The sequence below is a fragment of the Hyposmocoma kahamanoa genome, unplaced genomic scaffold, assembly GCF_003589595.1.
Source record: "Hyposmocoma kahamanoa isolate Upper Pololo Valley unplaced genomic scaffold, ASM358959v1 168, whole genome shotgun sequence".
Classification (NCBI taxonomy): domain Eukaryota; kingdom Metazoa; phylum Arthropoda; class Insecta; order Lepidoptera; family Cosmopterigidae; genus Hyposmocoma; species Hyposmocoma kahamanoa.
This window is the reverse complement of record NW_020653608.1, coordinates 716,916-736,599: the sequence shown is the minus strand read 5'-3', so window position 1 is coordinate 736,599 and position 19,684 is coordinate 716,916. Positions and strand designations below refer to the sequence as shown.

The window sequence follows — 19,684 nt, the reverse complement described above, 5'->3', positions numbered from 1 at the left end:
GATATAGCTTATTATGCAACATAAAGTTATAATGGATGGATAGAATTATTTAATATCTAATATACAAAGTAATTTAAATGTATCTTTTTATGTTATTAACCTCAAAAATGACAAAAAACCGAAAAATTTTTTTTTTATTAAAATTTGTTATTACTACTATCTAACTGATATGTTCTTTACACTGTGATATTACAGTGTATTTGGTTTGATACGGTAGAATTGACTGAAGGAGAAGTGAGTTTGTCTTCTTTTGTTTAGTTGATTAGTTCGCTTGTGGTGAACGGCTTGACTAGTAAAGGCAACTTAGGCAAGACCTTACATTTTTCTATTCAATAACCCAATCTGTTTTTATGTGTAAGGTTATTTATTAGGCCGATACAAAAGCGAAACGCTGACGGTACGCGCGTGTGTGAATAGCCTTATTTCTTTTTATGTTATAAATATAAGATTAATATAAAAGATATAGGGCGACATTATTTTACGATTGGCGTAAATGGTCTACCTTCGCCTTCGCCCGTGTAACGGCGGCGGCGTTTGAAAAACAAATCGAATCAATCAATCGTAGGACGATTTACTAACACCATAAACAACAACTTTGTTCCGTGACTTAACAATTCATTTTTATATGACACCAAGAGGACGGACGGACAGTTCGCGCGCCTGTTGGGGTTTGTAGCATCTGAACCCGGTGTCGGTTTAAATCTGCAACCGAATGAGCCCAAGTGCCCAAGTCCAGTCCCGGGTTTAGTTGCTCCTCGAGAGATAACATTAAATTTGTATCGTCTGAACCTGAATTAATTTTCGATAGAGATTATACATACGAGTAATTAAAAAACTCCCGAATTACATTACATATTATCTAGAGACCGTTGGATTTGGAACAAGTTATATGGCGGGTATTGTGCGTGATTTGGAACGATCTACCGCCTCCTATTCGCTAAAATTATTTTATTGGAATAGTGTTCGGAAACAAGCTCAAGACCCCTTAAACCAACAAAATGTATCAACATGCTTAGAATAATAACGCATAGAAACCTAGCCCGCACACGCTAAGTGAGGCAAATTGAAGCGCGCCAAAAGGGCCTACACGAGCGGGCGGGCCTTCAGTGCTCAAGGTCAACTTGCACCGCGAACAGATAAAGAATTTTAGCTAAAAATGACGAAATGTGCGGTAAATGAGTGTAAAAATACGTCAGACAAACATACAATAGATACTAACATCACATTCCACAAGGAAGTAACGCGTTTCGACTAGTATTTTTATATAAATATTCACTAAAACCGAAAATTAACCTACTACTAAAACTAGCCTACATGAATTTGATTTTTGCCTCACTCGTGACAGTTCGTTTGATATGAAACTATCATTCTATGCGTTATTATTCTAAGCCAAAATGTATCGAAAATGAATTTGGGTTGAGACGATACAAACGTAATGTGAACTCTCGAGGTGCAACTGGACCCGGGATTGGATGCGTCTCAAATGAAATTATTTCTGATAATCAACCAGTCGAATAGAATTTTGTAAAGACAGAAACAAGTAAAAATTTGAAGGGTTATATCAACCATTTGGCAAAAAAGAACTATTTTTATTTTTTATTTATTTTATTGTTTTAAGAAAAAAGTATACATAAGTAATGTAAAACACCGTTAAACCCTACTTGGGTTTGTCTCGATGCCATTCATTCCTTGCTACGAACAAACCAATAGAAAATATTTAAAAAAAATCTTATAAGTAGGTAGACATTGTTTTATCTTTATTTGGAGGCATACATTTGTAAAACAGTGAAGACGGCAAAGTATTTTGGTATTCGACTAGACACTGAGCGAACCGTCCGGAAACCGGTTTGTTAACAAGTGTACAGGATACCCCAAAAAATTTAAAAGCAATATAAATACAATAATTTGGTTGTATTCCATTATTTTAATTTCCTCGTAGAAATAGCATTGTATGCAATCATTACATAATTAGAGCTTAAACTCTCATACTTTTTTTTTTTAATTAAATGGACTTGCTCTTAACCACTGCCTAAGTCTGGAGCAAAGATAGGATGTATGATGGAACGAGTTCGCCCAGAAGATGTCTATTCAATTGCACGTTAAAGATACTCCGGTTGTATGTGCTCGGAAACACAGTCGCAGACAGGGAATATCTGGTCTGTGCGCATAGTAAAAGATGGTGAAATTCGAACTTGAAGATGGACTGCGGTGCACCTAACTTTTTCTTTCGATGTAAAATCAAAACATAATGACACGTTCAACCAAGCGATTTGTCGTACATTATTTATATAATATAATCCGTTGGTATATTTCATTCTTATTGTTGTTGACTTTTAAATTGATAACGATAGCTAGTTTTGTTTATGAAAACTGATTTGTTATAGTTCAACTGTTTTTCTTTTATCTACCTTTTTCCTCGCTATAGTGAGATGAGAAGTTGTGTGTTTCACTCGGCAGCAAGGTTGTTTTGCGTCTTGTGCTTTGAAACTCTCGCTACGCTCACGATTCTATTTTTGAATCTTAGGGTCGTATTCTAGAACTCTACTCAATGCTCAAGACAGGATTTGAGTATGGTTTAAAGCACTCGAAATCATACTCAAGTCCCTGCCATTAGGATCGTATTTCCAGTGCTTGTGTTTCAATTGCAATCCTGACTTGAGCATTGAGTAGAGTTCTAGAATACGACTCTTAGTATCCTTCGCTTGTTCAGGTTACAATACAAGCACTCGCGGAAAACAACAACTTTGCAGCCTTGTATAACAAATAACTATTTTAAAATGTTGTATTTTTTGTTTAAAGTTAGCTAGTGATAAAAACCGCACGGACCGTTTGGTCAATCCATTACTTACCTACAATAATTTGGGAGGTCTTGATAACAACGTCAGATCAATTATAACTTTATCTGCCGGGCTAATTTGTATTATGTCATCTGAGTAAGCAGTATAGTGTCTAAACGTAACCTTGTATCAGTTTAACGGCGTTAATCTCTCAGACTAAAGGTCAGGCAGTCCCGATATCCTGTTTATCCATGACATAATCAATCGTTGTTCTTAATTGCGTAAAATAAACAGTATAAATATATAATAGTATAATTAGAAAGTTTGGATGAATAAATATTTGCACATCAATTACGCTGAAATAGCTCATCGGATTTGGATGTAACGTCGAATATTTGATTTAGTTTGTAACCTGGATGTAATCTGGACTTAGGGCTTTTCTTAAATCTGGAGCTAGTGTACAATAAATGCTAGAGTAGCAACGATTACTATTCGGTATTTGGTTTATTCGGCCTATTTTTTGCTACTTTGGCTGAAAACAGACTATTTTGTACATTGTAAGTATGAATTTATTTATTTTGCAGCCTTAAAAAAAATTGTTCTATAATTAAACTTTCAGAGTACCTTATAAATCCTACACCCACAATCATTGATTTCGCGATAACCATAGGAATGCGTAGTGGATTGTGATTCTTGTTATAGTACAAATTTGTATACAGTCCTCTGGTTTACACAACAACATTTGTTGCAGATCCAATACCGAGAAGTGACGTCAAACGCGAGCATCCAGTGGCATACAGAGAGCACTGAAATACCATCACACATATACGCGTATGAAATACTTAACCTGATACCTGATCGGGCGTATAAGTGAGTAAATAAGCTACCGTGTACCTCATTGTGGACGTCACTAAACGACAAAGTAATTTTTTGGAAAATGGCCATTAAAAATTCTGGACGTAAGTTTAAATTTGAAAAAACAAGAGTGTCGTTTAGTGACGGTACTGATTTTAACGTGCGAAATTCGACGACTTTCTAGAATAATCACCTATCTCAAAACATATATTTCATCGGGAAGATGGTATAAAACACGGACATGTGTTTGCCGCGCAAAATTCATATATCGTGTACAGGGTACGAGCACGTGAAGCTTGACACTTAAGATTTAAATCCAATTAAAAGCCGCTTACGATAAGAACGGTCCAAAGTACAAAGTGTCAAGCTTGACGTGATCTTGACTGTACCATGTCAACGTTGTATGATTATTATTATTATTTATGATTATTTTAACCATGGATTAACTCAAGGGGATTGCTAATCTCCACACTACAGATCGTACCTCTACGAAAGGTCATTCGATCTTATGTCTAGATGGCGCTGATCAATAACCTGGAAGTCGTTTATATCATGTAAATTGCCGTGGGGTTACCTATCATTAGTCCAACATTTTCCAGAAACAACGTTTGCTCGAATTTTCATAACCTCGAAAGTAATTTTGAGAGGAAAATGTTTTTTATTTTAAATCTAACTTAACCTTTTTTTGCGTGGGGAAATCCTCCTGGGGAATCCGCTGCGGGGGCAGCGGGAGGTTATGCCGGACTCCTACCGGCTAAAACCCCACGGTGGCCTTCTCGGGTGCTCTAGTCGAAGGATCTGGGATCGACTTTGCGCACCGGAATCCGCCCAGTATCTAGGACGAGCTACATCCTCCCCCTTTTCTCCTCACGACGAAGCTTGCCCACTTGCTATATAATATATTTGAAACTTGCACACCGCCCCGTCGTCCTTCTCGCGGCTGCCTAACTTACTGGCGAACGGAGCTCCCGCTCGACTCCAATCGCCCGCAGCCGCGACGCTCTCCCGATCACGCTCGGCGACCTGTTTCTGAAGCATCACCGCTTCACAGAAGGAGACCACTACCTCATGGGACTCTTGATCCGCCAACATAGCCGCTACTATACCCGGCGGAGAGAGATCTCGCCCGATCTGGGTAACCAGGATGTTCCGCTCGGGGCGAAATCCTGGTCCCTCCCACAGTGGTAGCACGGCGTCGTCGACTCGCGTCCGATCCGATTCAGTGTCAGTCGGAACGTGGTGACGCACTACCGCTGGCTCAACCAGACTTCGAGGTGGGCCGCGCAGATTCCTTCGCCTGGCGGAGGAGGAGGAGGAGGAGGAGGCGCGTCCATCTCCGCCAGAATGTCCAGCGGGGAAAACCGCGTCAGGACAGTCGCCGCGTCAAAGGATACGGTGCGGTATCCTCGTGCGATCCTTATGACCATGCGGCGCTGCACGCCATTGAGCATGGCTCTGCAACGCCGGACGCCCGTCAATCGGCGTGACCAGACGGGTGCCCCATACAGGGCCACGGATCGCACCACCCCACCGTATAAACGGCGAACTCGCACCGAAGGGCCCCTCAGGTTGGGCAGCAACCGGTGCAATGCATCTGCCACCCTATCGATCCGGGGAACCAGGCGCCGGAAGTGCTTCCAGCGCCTTCCAGAAATTCCAGCGACCGTCCAGGATGAGGCCCAAGTATTTTAAGTACTGCCCCACCTGGACGTCGACGTCACCAACGCGAATCGAGAAGCTGGGCGGTTCCCTCCCTCGCGGGAGTTTGTGAAACCACAGCGCCTTAGTTGAAGGCGTTGACGATATCCAGGCTTACCACCAACGCCATTCCGCCCCGGGACAGTACCTGCGTCGACAGTGAGTGAACGCGTAGGATCGCGTCCACTATTGACCGCGCCTGCCGTAAGCCGTACTCGTCTTCCGACAGGTCAGGCCCTACTCGGGACAGGTGCCCGTTGAGCCGCTCGGCAAGTGTTCTTTCAAACAACTTGCCGGCCTCGTCCAGCAGGCACAAGGGTCAGTATGCAGAGGGAGAGTCTGCGGGTCGACCTTCCTTCTTTATGAGGAATGAATTAAACCTAACTTCGTTTCAATCCATTATAAACAAAAAGTAAACAAACAAGTCACTGTCCTAGACGGTTTAGTGATAAGTGATAGCCAATTGTAATGCAAACTAAAAGTCAATCGATTAATTCAATGAATCGGTTTGTTTAATTGAGTCATGCTAGCGGTTTTCTTTACATGGCAGTAAAAATACATAACCTATAAAAGCATATATTATTTAAAATTTCCGAAATCTTATGTTAAATCCTCCTTCAAATCTTTACACTTAGATACTCGTTCGATTGCGATTGAAATTTTCGATTTACCAATCGATTACAAAAACTTTAATTTAATGAACGGAATGTTTTTTTCGTACAGCACTATGCAACCATAGACAAGTCATAGAAGTATAGATGAAAAATAACCTCACCTATGAACTAATATTTTTCAAATACGATTTTACGATGCTATTCAAATGAATATTCTTGGAAAAAGTGATGAGATATCAAGTCGAAATCTTCGAAATATACGTGAAAGTGTTACTTATTCGATTTATGGAGTGATTGCTTCAGAATTATGACCAAACAGGTTTGTTTATTTTTTGTTGAAAATGGATTGGAACAGATTATAACATAACGCTCATAACGCTCACAACATAACGCTTTGATGTTATCGTATAACTTCCGCCAAAAGATTAGGGAACCCACCAGAATTACATCTAGCACCTCAACTTGTGTCGACTTACTATTCATAAACTTCACAATTATAGATAATAAAATAACTGTTCAAGACTGTGGTTTTTCCGACCACTGTAGCTTAATGATTTCCGTGCCTTCAAATATACAAAACTTAAATCATTTTCTTTTATACAAAAGAGTATACAATGATTCCAATATGGGTAAATAACGCTCACAATCAACATAGCCCCGCACTAGGGAAACCCTGTGTCGCGGGTGCCATGGACACACACATAGACAACCACAAATTACACCCAAACTCATGAGAGAAATAAATGTAGGCCATACAAATATTTCTCCCGGCCCGGGAATCGAACCTGGGACCTCTGCGTGGCAGTCCGGCATGGTAACCGTTCGGCCACGGAGGCAGATTATAACATAGCTATTTGGTACTCGTCACGACGTCTTCACGACTATACTACGCTGTCTTGTATCGCGATAGGCAGTCCTCCCGAGTTATTGCTCCATGTTTTAACCAATGAATATCTCGATGTGATATGTGCTAGACAATCACACCATGAGTACCAGACCAACGGATTTCACTCTGGGGCACATTTGGGCACAACTCACAACACTCAGATCAGAACTAATTTAGAAAAATTCAGTTTCCTAAATTATTGGTCCTACCGGGTATCGAATCCGGGACCTCCTCATCCAGGGCCCATAGTGTAAACCGTTGGGCCACCGAGGCCTTTTAATATGTAGAGCTCCTTGTGAAAAAGTTCGTCCAAAGAAGTACTGCCTACCTTATTTCTGCCGCCAAGCTATAATATGAGCATTACTGCGTTCCGGTTTTGAAGGGTAACGGGGATCATGAAATTACAGGCACATGGGACTTAGAGGAAATACTGGGTCCCAAACTGGTGGTACGGAGAAACCATCTTCCCTGTTGAAATTAGGATGTTTTTTAATTTCAATGGCCTCTCGCAGCATCCTGGGCAGATAACGGACTTCTTTTGCAAGGACCTGGGGTTTGTCAAACTTCATTGAATGTGTAGGTTTATCCATGACATGCTCGCAGACTGCAGACTTGTTTACGCGACGGTGTTTGACATCAGCTATATGTTCTTTGACGCGGGTACAAATACTTCGCTTTGTTTGTCCAATATAAGAGAGACTGCACTCTAATGAAAAATCCCAAACAGACATAAGACTGCAGTACTAATTAATATGTTTTAGTTTATTCTAATTTCTATTAATAATTAATAATAAATTGAACTTAATAAAAATTCATTCAATAAAATAATTTGTAAAACTTAATGAAGCGTAAATTGGAATGTTTTCTTTGTAAAATTAATTAATAACTATTGTAACTATAGTGAAAAAATAGGGTGGTTTGCATTAATATTAGACATAACTGGTTGAAGACTGTACCATCTCAGTCAACCGTGACCATGGGATCTGTAAAGGGCCCGAAACGTCGGTTTGTTTGAAAAACAAACAAACAAACAAATATACGCGATTTAAATCCGGAAAAATAGTTTCATTTCCTATGTGTAACAATCGCGAAAACCTAAGAACTCGACACATGGGACTTGTCAACTTATGTCCCAGGGTGACGGGCGCAATGGCAGTGCCCCTCAGATCTTTGATCAATTTAAAGCTCTGAATATGCTATACTATAGACAGTCCCTATCGTCACTCGGAATTATAAAAAAAAGTTTCCCACTTGTTCTTTTGGGGGTCTTGCCGTATAAACGCGCAGTAATGTAGGAAATTTGACGATTTTAAATGTAATTTACCGAATAAACATATTTTTAATTTGGGTTTAACAACAGTACGTGGAGCTTTAACACTTAAGACTTTGAACCGGCTTAAGCTAAGTGGGAGAGTTGAATCTTAAATGTAAAGTTGGACATGTTGTTATCCGTACTTATTCGCTTGCACCATGTGTTTCCTCTCAAACGGTCAACATACCTAATTACGCTAATAATTTCTTAGAAGATCCTGTGAATCACATCAGTGATGTCCGGTTTTCATGGTGTCGCCATCTGAATGAAACTAAATTTTCTATATTATCTCGGGTCTGGGTGTTTGTGGTACCGTCTTTGTTTCCGATTTCCATAACACAAGTACTTTAGTTACTTGCTTTTGGGATCGGAACAATGTATGTGATGTTATCTAATACTTATATTTATTTTCATCACATTAGCTCGTAAATAGTATAATTATATGGTGGCTAACTTGACTCTAACGCCCCAAGTGAAACTCGGAGTAAAAAGGAGTTTTTTTTTTATTTGTTGCACGATATATCTCCTTAAATAGGTCAGGTTTAAGTTCAAGCAAGGACTTTACTTATGTTCAACATTAAAACGTGTTAAAAAATGTTATCTAAACACATTGACTTACAAATAAATGGACGACGGGTCTAATACAAAAACCACGAAAAAAATGTCCCAAGTCAACCTATTCGAAATTTAAATTGTAATGTCATCGCAGTATCGCGCTGTCAGTAGAACAAATGAAGACTAAAGCGGAGTGTCGCGCTCTGTATACGATTTTAGCGCCTTACAAGTGCGGACACTTTTTAGCGCGGACCCGACGTCCATATAATTGTAAGTCAATGTCTAAACAGAAATTTTATTGCAGTTCAGCCATAACTACTTACATGCTTATTATTAAGAATTTCTTATTATTGATTTTACTTAATTTCTGTACAAAAACGTAGCATTTTTTTTACAATCCATCATGGTTCTATGCGTCTTTGCTTTTTACAACATTTTAGTTCCAGTTGTATTATCTATGTAAGAATAGCTAGCTAGCCAGGTGATTCGCTCTGGACCTTTTGAAGGGAAAAGTGTCGTTTTTATATTGACTTTCAATTATTTTGTGAAATTTAGTTTAAAGTGGAATAGGATAGTGCTATTGTGCCTTAATCGAAGATTAAAACGCGAAATTATACGAATCTCGAACTAGAATATCCGTATCGGCCCGTTTTAAGGAATCCCGAGTCAATCCAAGCACGCTGCCTCAAATTGCCTATCCTCTTTGTGGCGGCCATATTTACAGAAACATAATTAAACTTCATGTTTAGGCTGATGGCTTTGCCAAAGCCTTAATAAAAAAAAAAAAATACTAGCTAGCCATTTGTTGATAAAAAAAAAACAAAACCCCGCCATAATGCAAAATCCGTAGTTGTTGTATTGTGAACCATATTTATTCATACAAGAATTAAATATTGTATTTATTTCCTCGCAAATGTGATGAAAATCATTGTATGTGTCACAGACGGTAAAAAATACAAAACTAGAGCTATTAAAGCAAGAGTAATTTCTTATTTACCGTGCGTACCGTCGTTACAATGTATATGTATATGTTATTTATTTGATTGTTAATTCCTTTACGAGCGTAGTGTTTAATAGATCCTTAATACGTTTCAGATTTAGGGTAGCGGCAGTTTACTCGAATCAGGATAATAAGTCTGGAAAGAGCAGCAACAAATTCTACCTGCACAGAGGAACTCCTGTCAAACCCCCTCGAGCTCCTGTCCTTACGAAGGCTGTCGCTTTGTCCACTGAGAGCATTAGACTTAATTGGACCGTAAGTGAAATCCATTAATCAATTGACCTATCGTCCCCTTTATCACGAAAGTAAGTTAATTACATAGTTTGATTCAGAAGTTCACGTTCCACGTTCTTATGTAAGTAATTTAGTATTTTTTTTAAATTGTAAGTTACGCGTTCTTAAGCGATGTCGATTTCGGTACAAATGTTACGGGCAATTTAATTTACCGGGCATTATTAATACGGACCGGTCATTATGAATAATTAGCAAAGGTATCGGCCAAATTGAAGAATCTGTTATCTTCGCAGGCGTATTAATTTTGCCCGACTGCCCGTTGTCCATTTGAGGGCGAGAATTTATCACTTGGACCGGGCTGTATGAATAATTCCCTACTTCTCACGGGCAGTAAACTAACCTAAACTAAAACACTACAAATCATTTGTTTTTTACCAAGACAGACAGATTGTTCACACTAACAGTAAAAGTGGTTATTGCTTTTATTACATTTTTTATTCGTTGCCGGTATTATTAATATAGACCGGCCATTATTCATAGTGACCGTGTTTATCGGCACAAGTTTGTATTTATTTATTTGTATTTAGAAATAATTTAAGCAAACGTCTTTACTGATCATTTGGATAGGTCGGCACCATAAACTTCCGCCCCACATGCACTCTATTTCCTATTCTATTTTAATGACCTTAGCTCTATAGCCGGATTTTTTATTACAGGTAATAATTGCAACGCGATGCAAGCGCGCGTTTGTATCGATGCAGTCGCGCGTTTGCATCAATGCAATGGCTAATGCTATAAGTCGCCGTGTGTAACTACTCGATTGTTTATAGTTTTGTTTTTAGACCATACTTTGTGCTGTCGAACATAATTTTAAAATTATAATGTTTTTATATCCAAGAATACGAGTGCAAATAAAGGAAAATGTTTCTTTAGCAATTGTAACGGTTTATATTTATGAACATTACTAATTCAGCGATAGCACTTTGGTTTTCCACAAGACAAGTCCCTGTAAGGTTTATTTAATGAAATTTAGCGACATATGGGATCTTGTGAGAGGCACGGACTCGTTTGTATCTTGAGATTTTGTTTGGATTTCGTTCTTATTTGTATTCTATACATCGTACTCTACATAATGCAGTAGAGTTCTTGTGAAAGAGTTCATCCATGGAAGTACTGTTACTTAGTCTATTCCTGCCGCCAAGCAGTTCCGGTTTTGAAGGGTGAGGGTGTTGGTGAAATTACAGGCACATGGGACTTGTCAACTTATGTCTCAGGGTGACGGACGCATTGGCAGTGCCCCTGAGATCTTTGCGATTTAAAGCTCTGGGTGGCACTGCAACTGTTATGGATAGGCGTGTCGCATACCAGGCGCACGACTTATTCGTTCCGTCACTTGGTATTATTACTAAAAAAACCGACGTCAAAACTTTGCTTATCTGCTTTCACTGTATTCCTTACTGCGGTCTTCTCAATGACAGTTTAAACATATGGAAGACGTTGTCCAAACGAACCATATAAGCCCAAACACAACGTAGCTGCTGTACACTGTTGGGAATTCCTCTCATTTGTCTGCTATTTCCATCATCAGGCCAGCTCTAGGTCACCATAACATTTCATTATTTCATTTTAATTACTTAAATTTATGCTAAGTTTTATTGAAATCGGTTAACAGAAAGTGAGTTAAATTCAGGAAACCGGATTCATCCCCTGATTTGCCAACCTTATGGGTTGTTTTTTTAAATTTTAAATGGGACCAGTATTGAGATATTCTCTTTCTAACGAAAAGACAGTCATCGAAATCAGTTCACAAAATGTCGGAATAGACGCGTAACATATACACAAAAAAATACTGTCGGATTATGAACCTCCTCCTTTTTTTCGTCGATTCACAGGAAATGTATCGTTTTCCATATTAAATGTTCTCTTCTTGTTACATTTGCCAATCGGCCGGCCAAACCTGTGATCCGTAAAATTCATTTTGGTATGACTTCCTAATTGTATTATTAGTGTATGACGTTTTAAGAAACTTTTTAAGCCAATTTAACTTTTAATTACATTACATCATTGAGTATATAAACAGAAACAGAGACGAAATAAGGCCATCCATCCCTGGCAACACATCAGGCAAATGGATCTTAAATCACTTTTAGATATCAACTATCGTTTGCGCTGAAATTACAAATTAGAAAGCTGTAATAAATAGTACAGCGCCAACAACTGACCTGTGTGTACGTCTCCGTATATTCCAAAAATATTCTGTATTTATTATAATAAAGATAATGTCTCTAACAATGGGGGGCTGTTCCATTCGGTGGTGTGGGAAAAACAGCACAACATCTAATAACAAAACAAACGGAATCACACTTCATCGGTAATTAAATATTATAGCAAAGCTCAAGTTAAACTGGACGATTTGAAGTGAAACAATTGACGACTCCCGTCAATTGTTTCGAAATCGGGCTGGCCAATCGGAGCGCAGTTGTCACCGCAATGATTTGGCAGAATAGTTTCAAACAAATTTAATGACATTTCGTCTCTATTTCTTGGGGTCTACTATGAGCTCTTAGAGCAATCCTATTTAAGCCTGTAAGTTGGATTGCCTGTCAAATTTGTACTATGACATCACAAAAACAATTCACTGTCCAAGCAGTTTACGTTCCCCATTAGAAATCCGTTCACCTTTTCTTTCATAGCAACATCGTATCATGACGTGCCATTTGCCATACAAATGGTGGTCTCATCTTTAAAAATTAGCAATTGAAAAATGTTACTCCGTGACTGACTTTTTTAAATTTTGTTACATTTTTAAGAGATTTCGTTTAAGTGTTATTATATATTTCATAATAATTTGTTATTGTCTTTATTGCTATATAGCCAATTGTCAATACATAAATACTATTAGCTATTGAGCGTTTTTTGAAAATTTTGTTCGAGTTCTCAATCTTTAAAGTATTGTTGATAAATCATTGGCATGAATGTTATTGCAATTTTTAAATGGAATTTTAATAATTTAATTGACCGAAAATCGTAAAAGAACTTTTAATAGTGCCTTTGATTTTAACCTCGTAAGTCCCAGCAAATTACAATGGGAAAAGCGGTAAGCGCCCAACGTGAATTAAAATGTACTAAATAAATTACATACTTCAGGCCAAGCAAGTATGCTCTCAGTTTTATATGACAAAACCCTATGTTCATATATCATCTATTATACGTAGCACTAAATTTGAATATCATATTTTGATTATAATGTACATATAGTGCGTTTACGTGATAATATTGCCCGAGTCTGAATCATTTCACAAATTATGTACATTTTAATGTAAACGAGGCCTTAGGAGGTTATTGCCATCAATGAAAATGTACGAATACAAGGTACGTTCCAATTATGTTATCAAATTGAAAACTCACCTTATTAATTTTAATGACAATTGCTAGACATGACATGTAATTTTGTCGTACGACAAATTGTAAAGTATGATTGAAAAGTGGTCGATATTACAAAAGAACGGAATAAGTATAATCAATAATAAAATTAATAAAAAAATATAATTATTCTCATTTTGAACACAATCGGTTAATAGTGATTGAACGCTCCCAGGATAGTATATCTATTTCTTTCATATGATTTAGTATGTAGTTCCATCTCGCTCTTGTTAGACGTCAGCTAGCCAGCCAGAGACAATAATTAATGTTTAATAATCTCAGTACAGAGTACTAAAAAAACCGACCTCAAAAGTACGTGGAATTACGTCTATTTGCTAAGTTTTATTGAAATATCCCCTAGTTCGCCACTATACAGGACTTGACACGGAGATAATAAAAATAGGTTCTCACTACGACAGTACTGAAAGTATATTCAGAGAAAAACGCCTTGAATTGGAGAAATAGCAAAATCAACCATTAAAGTAATTGCTCCTAAATTAATGTTAGGCGCTATTTATGAAAATGAATCTTCATGCGTGAACAGCCACCCTTCGAGGTGGATGATTTTCTTAAAAATGAAATGGGACCAATATGGAAGTACCCCCTTTCCAACAAAAAAAGAATCATGAAAATTGGTTCACAAATACTGGAGTTATCGCGTAACATACATACAAAAAACAAACATACAGACGAATTGAGAACCTCCTCCTTTTTGAAGTCGGTTAAAAAGTAAAACTCATCATCCTGTCCATGCCATTCCCGTTCAACGTTGTGTAGGATAGGATACGAATTTAAGCAATTCAGTTTTAACACGTCAAGTGACTTGCATAGAACTTGCTTGGCGGCTTATAAGCTCATAGTAGGCCCCCAGGTTGTATATTCGATGCATATAAATACACTTTTCTGTTGAATGCGTCAGAAGGCTCTCAGAATCGAATGGTCGGCTACCCCTAGCCGAGCGTTTGATCATCTTAGGACATCGATTGTACTTAATTGATGTTTGGAAAATTTGTCTACTCTCCAAACATGACTGTCGTTGATGTGCACTCAAGTGATATTTGTTTATAAAGACAGTCGACTTAAGTACGGTCTTAATATCTACCCTGCGCTTTAAACGGATTTATTAACACGTATCTAAGAGATCAACTGAACGCACAGTGGCAGCAAAAGTCATTTGCCTAATACACGATGCACGTTTGTGTAACGACAGGCAATATCCGATCCTGTCTGTTTTAGAGCACAGAGGATCATGTAACAATGCGCAATTGGGAAATGAGATAGTCATATCTTGGGCTTGCGACGTGTTTGTAAACTCTATGTCTACCTCGCACGTATTGTATGACACGTGTATTGTGAACCATGGTATTCCGTTTGCACTGTGTTTGGGCGTTTGTCCAAGGCATCGGTACTACATCGAATTATTGATGGCCGGATGTCGAAATGCAAAGTTTATATACCCGCTTGTTCACAAGTTACCCGACATTCGATGTGTGTGGACAACGCCGACGGAATGCTAAATAATCGGTTGAATGTTGGATAGTGAAGAAACCATGCCAGGACTTTTATACGCGCAATCAATCGATTTTCACCGAAGTCTATCATAGGATTTGGATTTCAATTATCATCGTTTAATCAATTGAAAATGATTATTAGTTCCGCGTTGCTTATACAGTATGTCGTTGGTCTACGAGACCTTATTGTGCCTGGATAATTAAAGTGAACTTTTTATTTTAATATCACACGAGGCAATATTCGGCTGTCGCCTGTGTTCTATCAGTCGCCCTTTGCATTTAAACTTTTTTTCATCCTTAAGATTTAGACCGGACGCGCTTAATTAGGGATGGGTGTCAATTAATCGGAATAATCGATATTTTTGGAAAGAAAAAAGACACAGAAATATGGTTTACATAGGCTAATCATAAAGTTTGTCCTCACCGCCTTTGAAAAATGTATAATTAATACTGGTGTTTTTACTACTATATTGTAGATTTTGTGTAATTTGAAATAAGGTGGGAAATTAGGGTTATATTACGAGGTTCCTATGCATGCCGCCTGAGCGCGCCACCTATGTTTACGAAGTAATTTTAGAAACCCTGGTAGTATTAGCTTAGACTTAATGGAGTATTGTCTAGCTCTCTCTATACCTATGTCGATTAATCGATTAAATGATTTTTTAAGCCATGATTAATCGGTACATCGATTGTTGCATCAAAAAAGAAATCGATGTCAATAATCGATGTTTTGTTGGTCGATATTCATCCCTACTTATAAGAAGATGGAGTAAAATGACATTTGCAAAGCTGCCAGTTTTTGTAAAATTTGAAATAGTCGAGAAATCGTTAAAGTAGGTTTAATTTTTCCAAGAAATATCTAAATTGTGAATGTTAGGATGTTCTAATGCTAATTGAGTTACTGTATTCTTTATTCTTATTTTGATAGTTGGTCTGGTATTGAAAACAATTTTTAGTCATACATATTTTAATAACGATGTACGGATTTTGTTTTGCATATTAAATTTAAATGATAATTTAAAATGTATCTCGTATTTGTATTTTTTATACACATACTGTTAAATTTGGTGTATGAATTTTCAAAAATTATCAGTTCAAATGAAACAAGTTCGGCTATTTTTTTTAATAATAATAATAATAACGCTCACACTCAACATAGCCCCGCACTAGGGAAACCCTGTGTCGCGGGTGCCATGGACACACACATAGACAACCACAAATTACACCCAAACTCACGAGAGAAATAAATGTAGGCCATACAAGTATTTCTCCCGGCCCGGGAATCGAACCTAGGACCTCTGCGTGGCAGTCCGGCATGGTAACCGTTCGACCATGGAGGCAGTTAAAAAAGTACGCGAATCGGATTCATCCCCTAGTTTGCCACCTTTAGAGGTGGAATATTTTTTTCAAATTTAAATGAGACCAATACTGAGGTACCCTCTTTCCAATAAAAAATAATCATCAAAACCGGTTCGGAGGAAACGCGTAACATATACAAAAAAAACGCAATCGAATTGAGAACCTATACCAAGCACAAGTCCGGTCGTGCAAGGAGTACTGCTGCCACCTTTGGGATGGCTCTGCTGCATATCAACTGGCCATTTTGGATTCAATTGACAACCGTGTCAAGAGGCTTATGGGTGACTCGGAATCAGTGGAGGCGAAGCTGTAGAGCCTTGAACACCGCTATAAAGTAGCCTACTTATCGGTGTTTTACAGGATATATCACGGAGAGTGTGCGACGGAATTACACGTTTTAATTCCGCCTTCCCCTTTCCATCACCGGGGGACTAGGCTTAGGCTTGGGTTCCACCCCTAAGTTGTGGATATTCCAAGTAGTGTGTGTGAGTGGAATTCCCTGCCTGCAGACTTGTTCCCTGAACGTTATAACTTGGGTCTTTTTAAGGCGAGAGTGAATAGGCATTATTTAGTGTGCATGCTCCATCGTCGACCTCATCGTCATTTTCCGTCAGGTGAGATGGAGGTTTAATGGGTACTTATATTTTATAAGAAAAAACCTCCTTCTTTGAAGTCGGTTCAAAATAAACTGCAAACTAATAACAACTTACTTTTTCCGCAGTGGTCACATAACGGCAACGCCAACGGATCGCAAGCTCTAGGTTTCTACATTTACTATCGCGCTCTTACAACAGCTGGGTCTTACGACAAAGTGGTTGCTCCAATAAGCGTTCGGAGTGTCGTATTGTTACATCTTACACCTGATACTGCTTACGAAATGAAGCTTCGGGCTTACTCTGAGCAGGCTCCTTCGACCTTCAGCAGTATATTGGTAAGGGTCAACATATTATACAATAATAATATTTATTTATTTTATTTATTCATTTTCATCAGGCAACTAAATACAGGGTGATAAAAACCATTGACCATTTTAAAGGAGCACACTGTGCAATGGAAATTAAAAATACATGTTCGTTTTTTTTCAAATACTTAAGAAATAAATAAGTTACGACGTCTCAAAGTTTTCCGGAAAATTGTGCACAATATTGACACCCGATGATTAGCAGACGCCGTTGCTATGGCGACAAGAATGGTGTGAGGGGCAGTGGGCGGAGTCAGCGCGCGAGTTTATGTATTTGACAGACAACAAAGTATTAAACCAACGCGCGATGCGTTAGCGCAGATCTGTCGTCGCGCGGCGCGACGTGCTGGTGTCTAGGTGTCTAGACAACTCAGTGCCGATCGCTCAATTTTATTTATTATTTTAAGGTTACCGCGCGTTAGGAATTATTGTGAAATATTAACATGAAAAAAAAACGGGGATTTTTTTTTGTTTTATTTCACTAATGATTTTATTACTGAATCTTAAGCACCGGAAAAAATGGACAGTGGTTTTTTATCACCCTGTATAATATACAGGGTCTAATCGTTAAGTGTGCTCTGGCGATTATTCCATAAATATAAGAGATATCAAAAAGCCGTAAACTGATATCGAAAGTACGTTACCTAATGAATAAATCGACATCAATAACTTTAAAAAAATAAAACTAGAAATATCCAAAAGTTTTACATTTAACGCTCCCATACATTTAATATGACATTCGTAGAGAGGCTTTAGTTTTCCTACTGTAAGAGGTAACAATAAGTTAATTAATGATAAAACTGATATAAATAAAGTAATAAAACTATCTTTTAATCGAATAAAAATATAATGGCATAGTCAAATATTTGTCCAGTGTGACTTGTCCATAAAAATTAATAAAATTGATAAAATTTCTTTTTATTGCTGATCGACTCAGTTTCATGTAAGGATCATTTAACGTATGGGACGAAAAAATGGGACAATAGAAGTTGGTCAAATTATAAATGCGGTGTTGTTTTGTATTCTTCTAGTATTTTGTATATACATATATGTAGTTTCATTTCCAATGCGTTGTAATTGCGTAAATCTGAGAACTTTATATTTTCAATTTACTGTTTTGGTTGGGAAACAATTTTCCTTGTTAAAATAAAATTTTCTTTGCGAAGTAATTTGTGTCACGAGCAAATTTTGTTCTATTATCAGGGAAAAGCCTTGCGTAATATTTTTGATTGTAAAAATTGATTTCAAACCATACAGAGCACAATCAAGAGCCGTTAAGTGTCGAGCTTGTTTGTACCAACCTTTAACACATTTACAGGTAGCCAAAACGCTTAAGCAATCAAACATGTCTAGTACGACAACTGAATCTCCATCGGAAGACATAAAGAGCGATGGCAGAGCTCCTGGAGCGCTGGTTACTGCTGGAGGGGCCTTAGGCGCCGCAGCGCTGCTCGTCATATTGGTAGTTACGCTTCTGCTGTGCAGGAGGGCCAAACGACCACCTGCCAACAGTAAGTATTAAAAGGATACAACTATGCACGAAACAATAAATATAGTAGAAGTGGTTAGTTAGCATCTGACGCGTAATAGTACGTCTCGTTAGACCTACTAGAGCTCAGTCCGCTTTCGTTTTGTGTGGTATGGTTGTGTCATTCTTTCGCGCAAGTTAGCAGATTGGGACGAAATGCGCCAATTCTTTGCGTCATATCCCTAGCAGGCGTGCTTTTCTTCAGGAGACTCGTCGAGCTGTGCTGATGCTGTAGTCGAGGTCGTGCGTTTGGGTATGGAGTATTACATGCCATACTCTGATGTACCCAATGGACCCCAAGCTCGTCCATGGTTTAACGCTGATCGTAGTTGTGCTGAAGCACATAAACAGTCCGCGTACCAAGCTCGGGCAGATGCTCGACTACGCAAAGCTCCGAGTACTCGGAATTTGAAGAAAGCTTTTAATAAGGCCGCCAAGACGTGCAAAAGAGCTTGCCTCTTATCCAGCAGGCAGCAAATCCTTTTGGTCCCTGGCCAAAGCGGTCGAATCTAACTTTTGTCGCCCATCTTTGCCACCTCTGCTGAGGCCGGATGGTTCGCTGGCTCATATTGCGGAAGAAGGCGAAGAGAGTGAATAGGCATTATTTAGGTGTGCATTCTCCATCGTCGACCTCATCGTCACTTTCTATCAGGTGAGATGGAGGTCAAATGCGCACTTATATTTTATAACAAAAAAATAATTATTTAAAACCATGAAAGATAAAAGCTTTATTGTGCTGTTTTGGAGTGCAAAAATGATAGTCTGTAAGTCAATGGTCGCACCAAAAATATTACTCGTAGTAGTATTTCATATCATCGGTAAGTATTATTTTAATCAATTTTCAATTTTCTGTTTGTGGAACTGATTCAGATGTTAAACGTTCGTCGTAGGTCAGCTTCTGGCCACAAGATGGCAGCACGTTGAATAAAATTTCAATGTAAAATCAAAACGTCGTAAGTTGCAATAGAGGT

At 38.4% G+C, this 19,684-nt stretch overlaps 1 protein-coding gene across 1 annotated transcript in view; it reads left to right on the top strand.

Annotated features, from left to right (window-relative positions):
* LOC113225593 (interference hedgehog-like) overlaps positions 1-19,684 on the top strand; it is a 170,077-nt gene that overhangs the window by 71,952 nt on the left and 78,441 nt on the right. The window contains exons 11-14 of the mRNA XM_026457929.1: positions 3,529-3,647; positions 9,793-9,952; positions 16,946-17,155; positions 18,504-18,696. Of these exons, the coding sequence (XP_026313714.1) occupies positions 3,529-3,647; positions 9,793-9,952; positions 16,946-17,155; positions 18,504-18,696 (682 nt within the window). The remainder of the gene's footprint in view (positions 1-3,528; positions 3,648-9,792; positions 9,953-16,945; positions 17,156-18,503; positions 18,697-19,684) is intronic.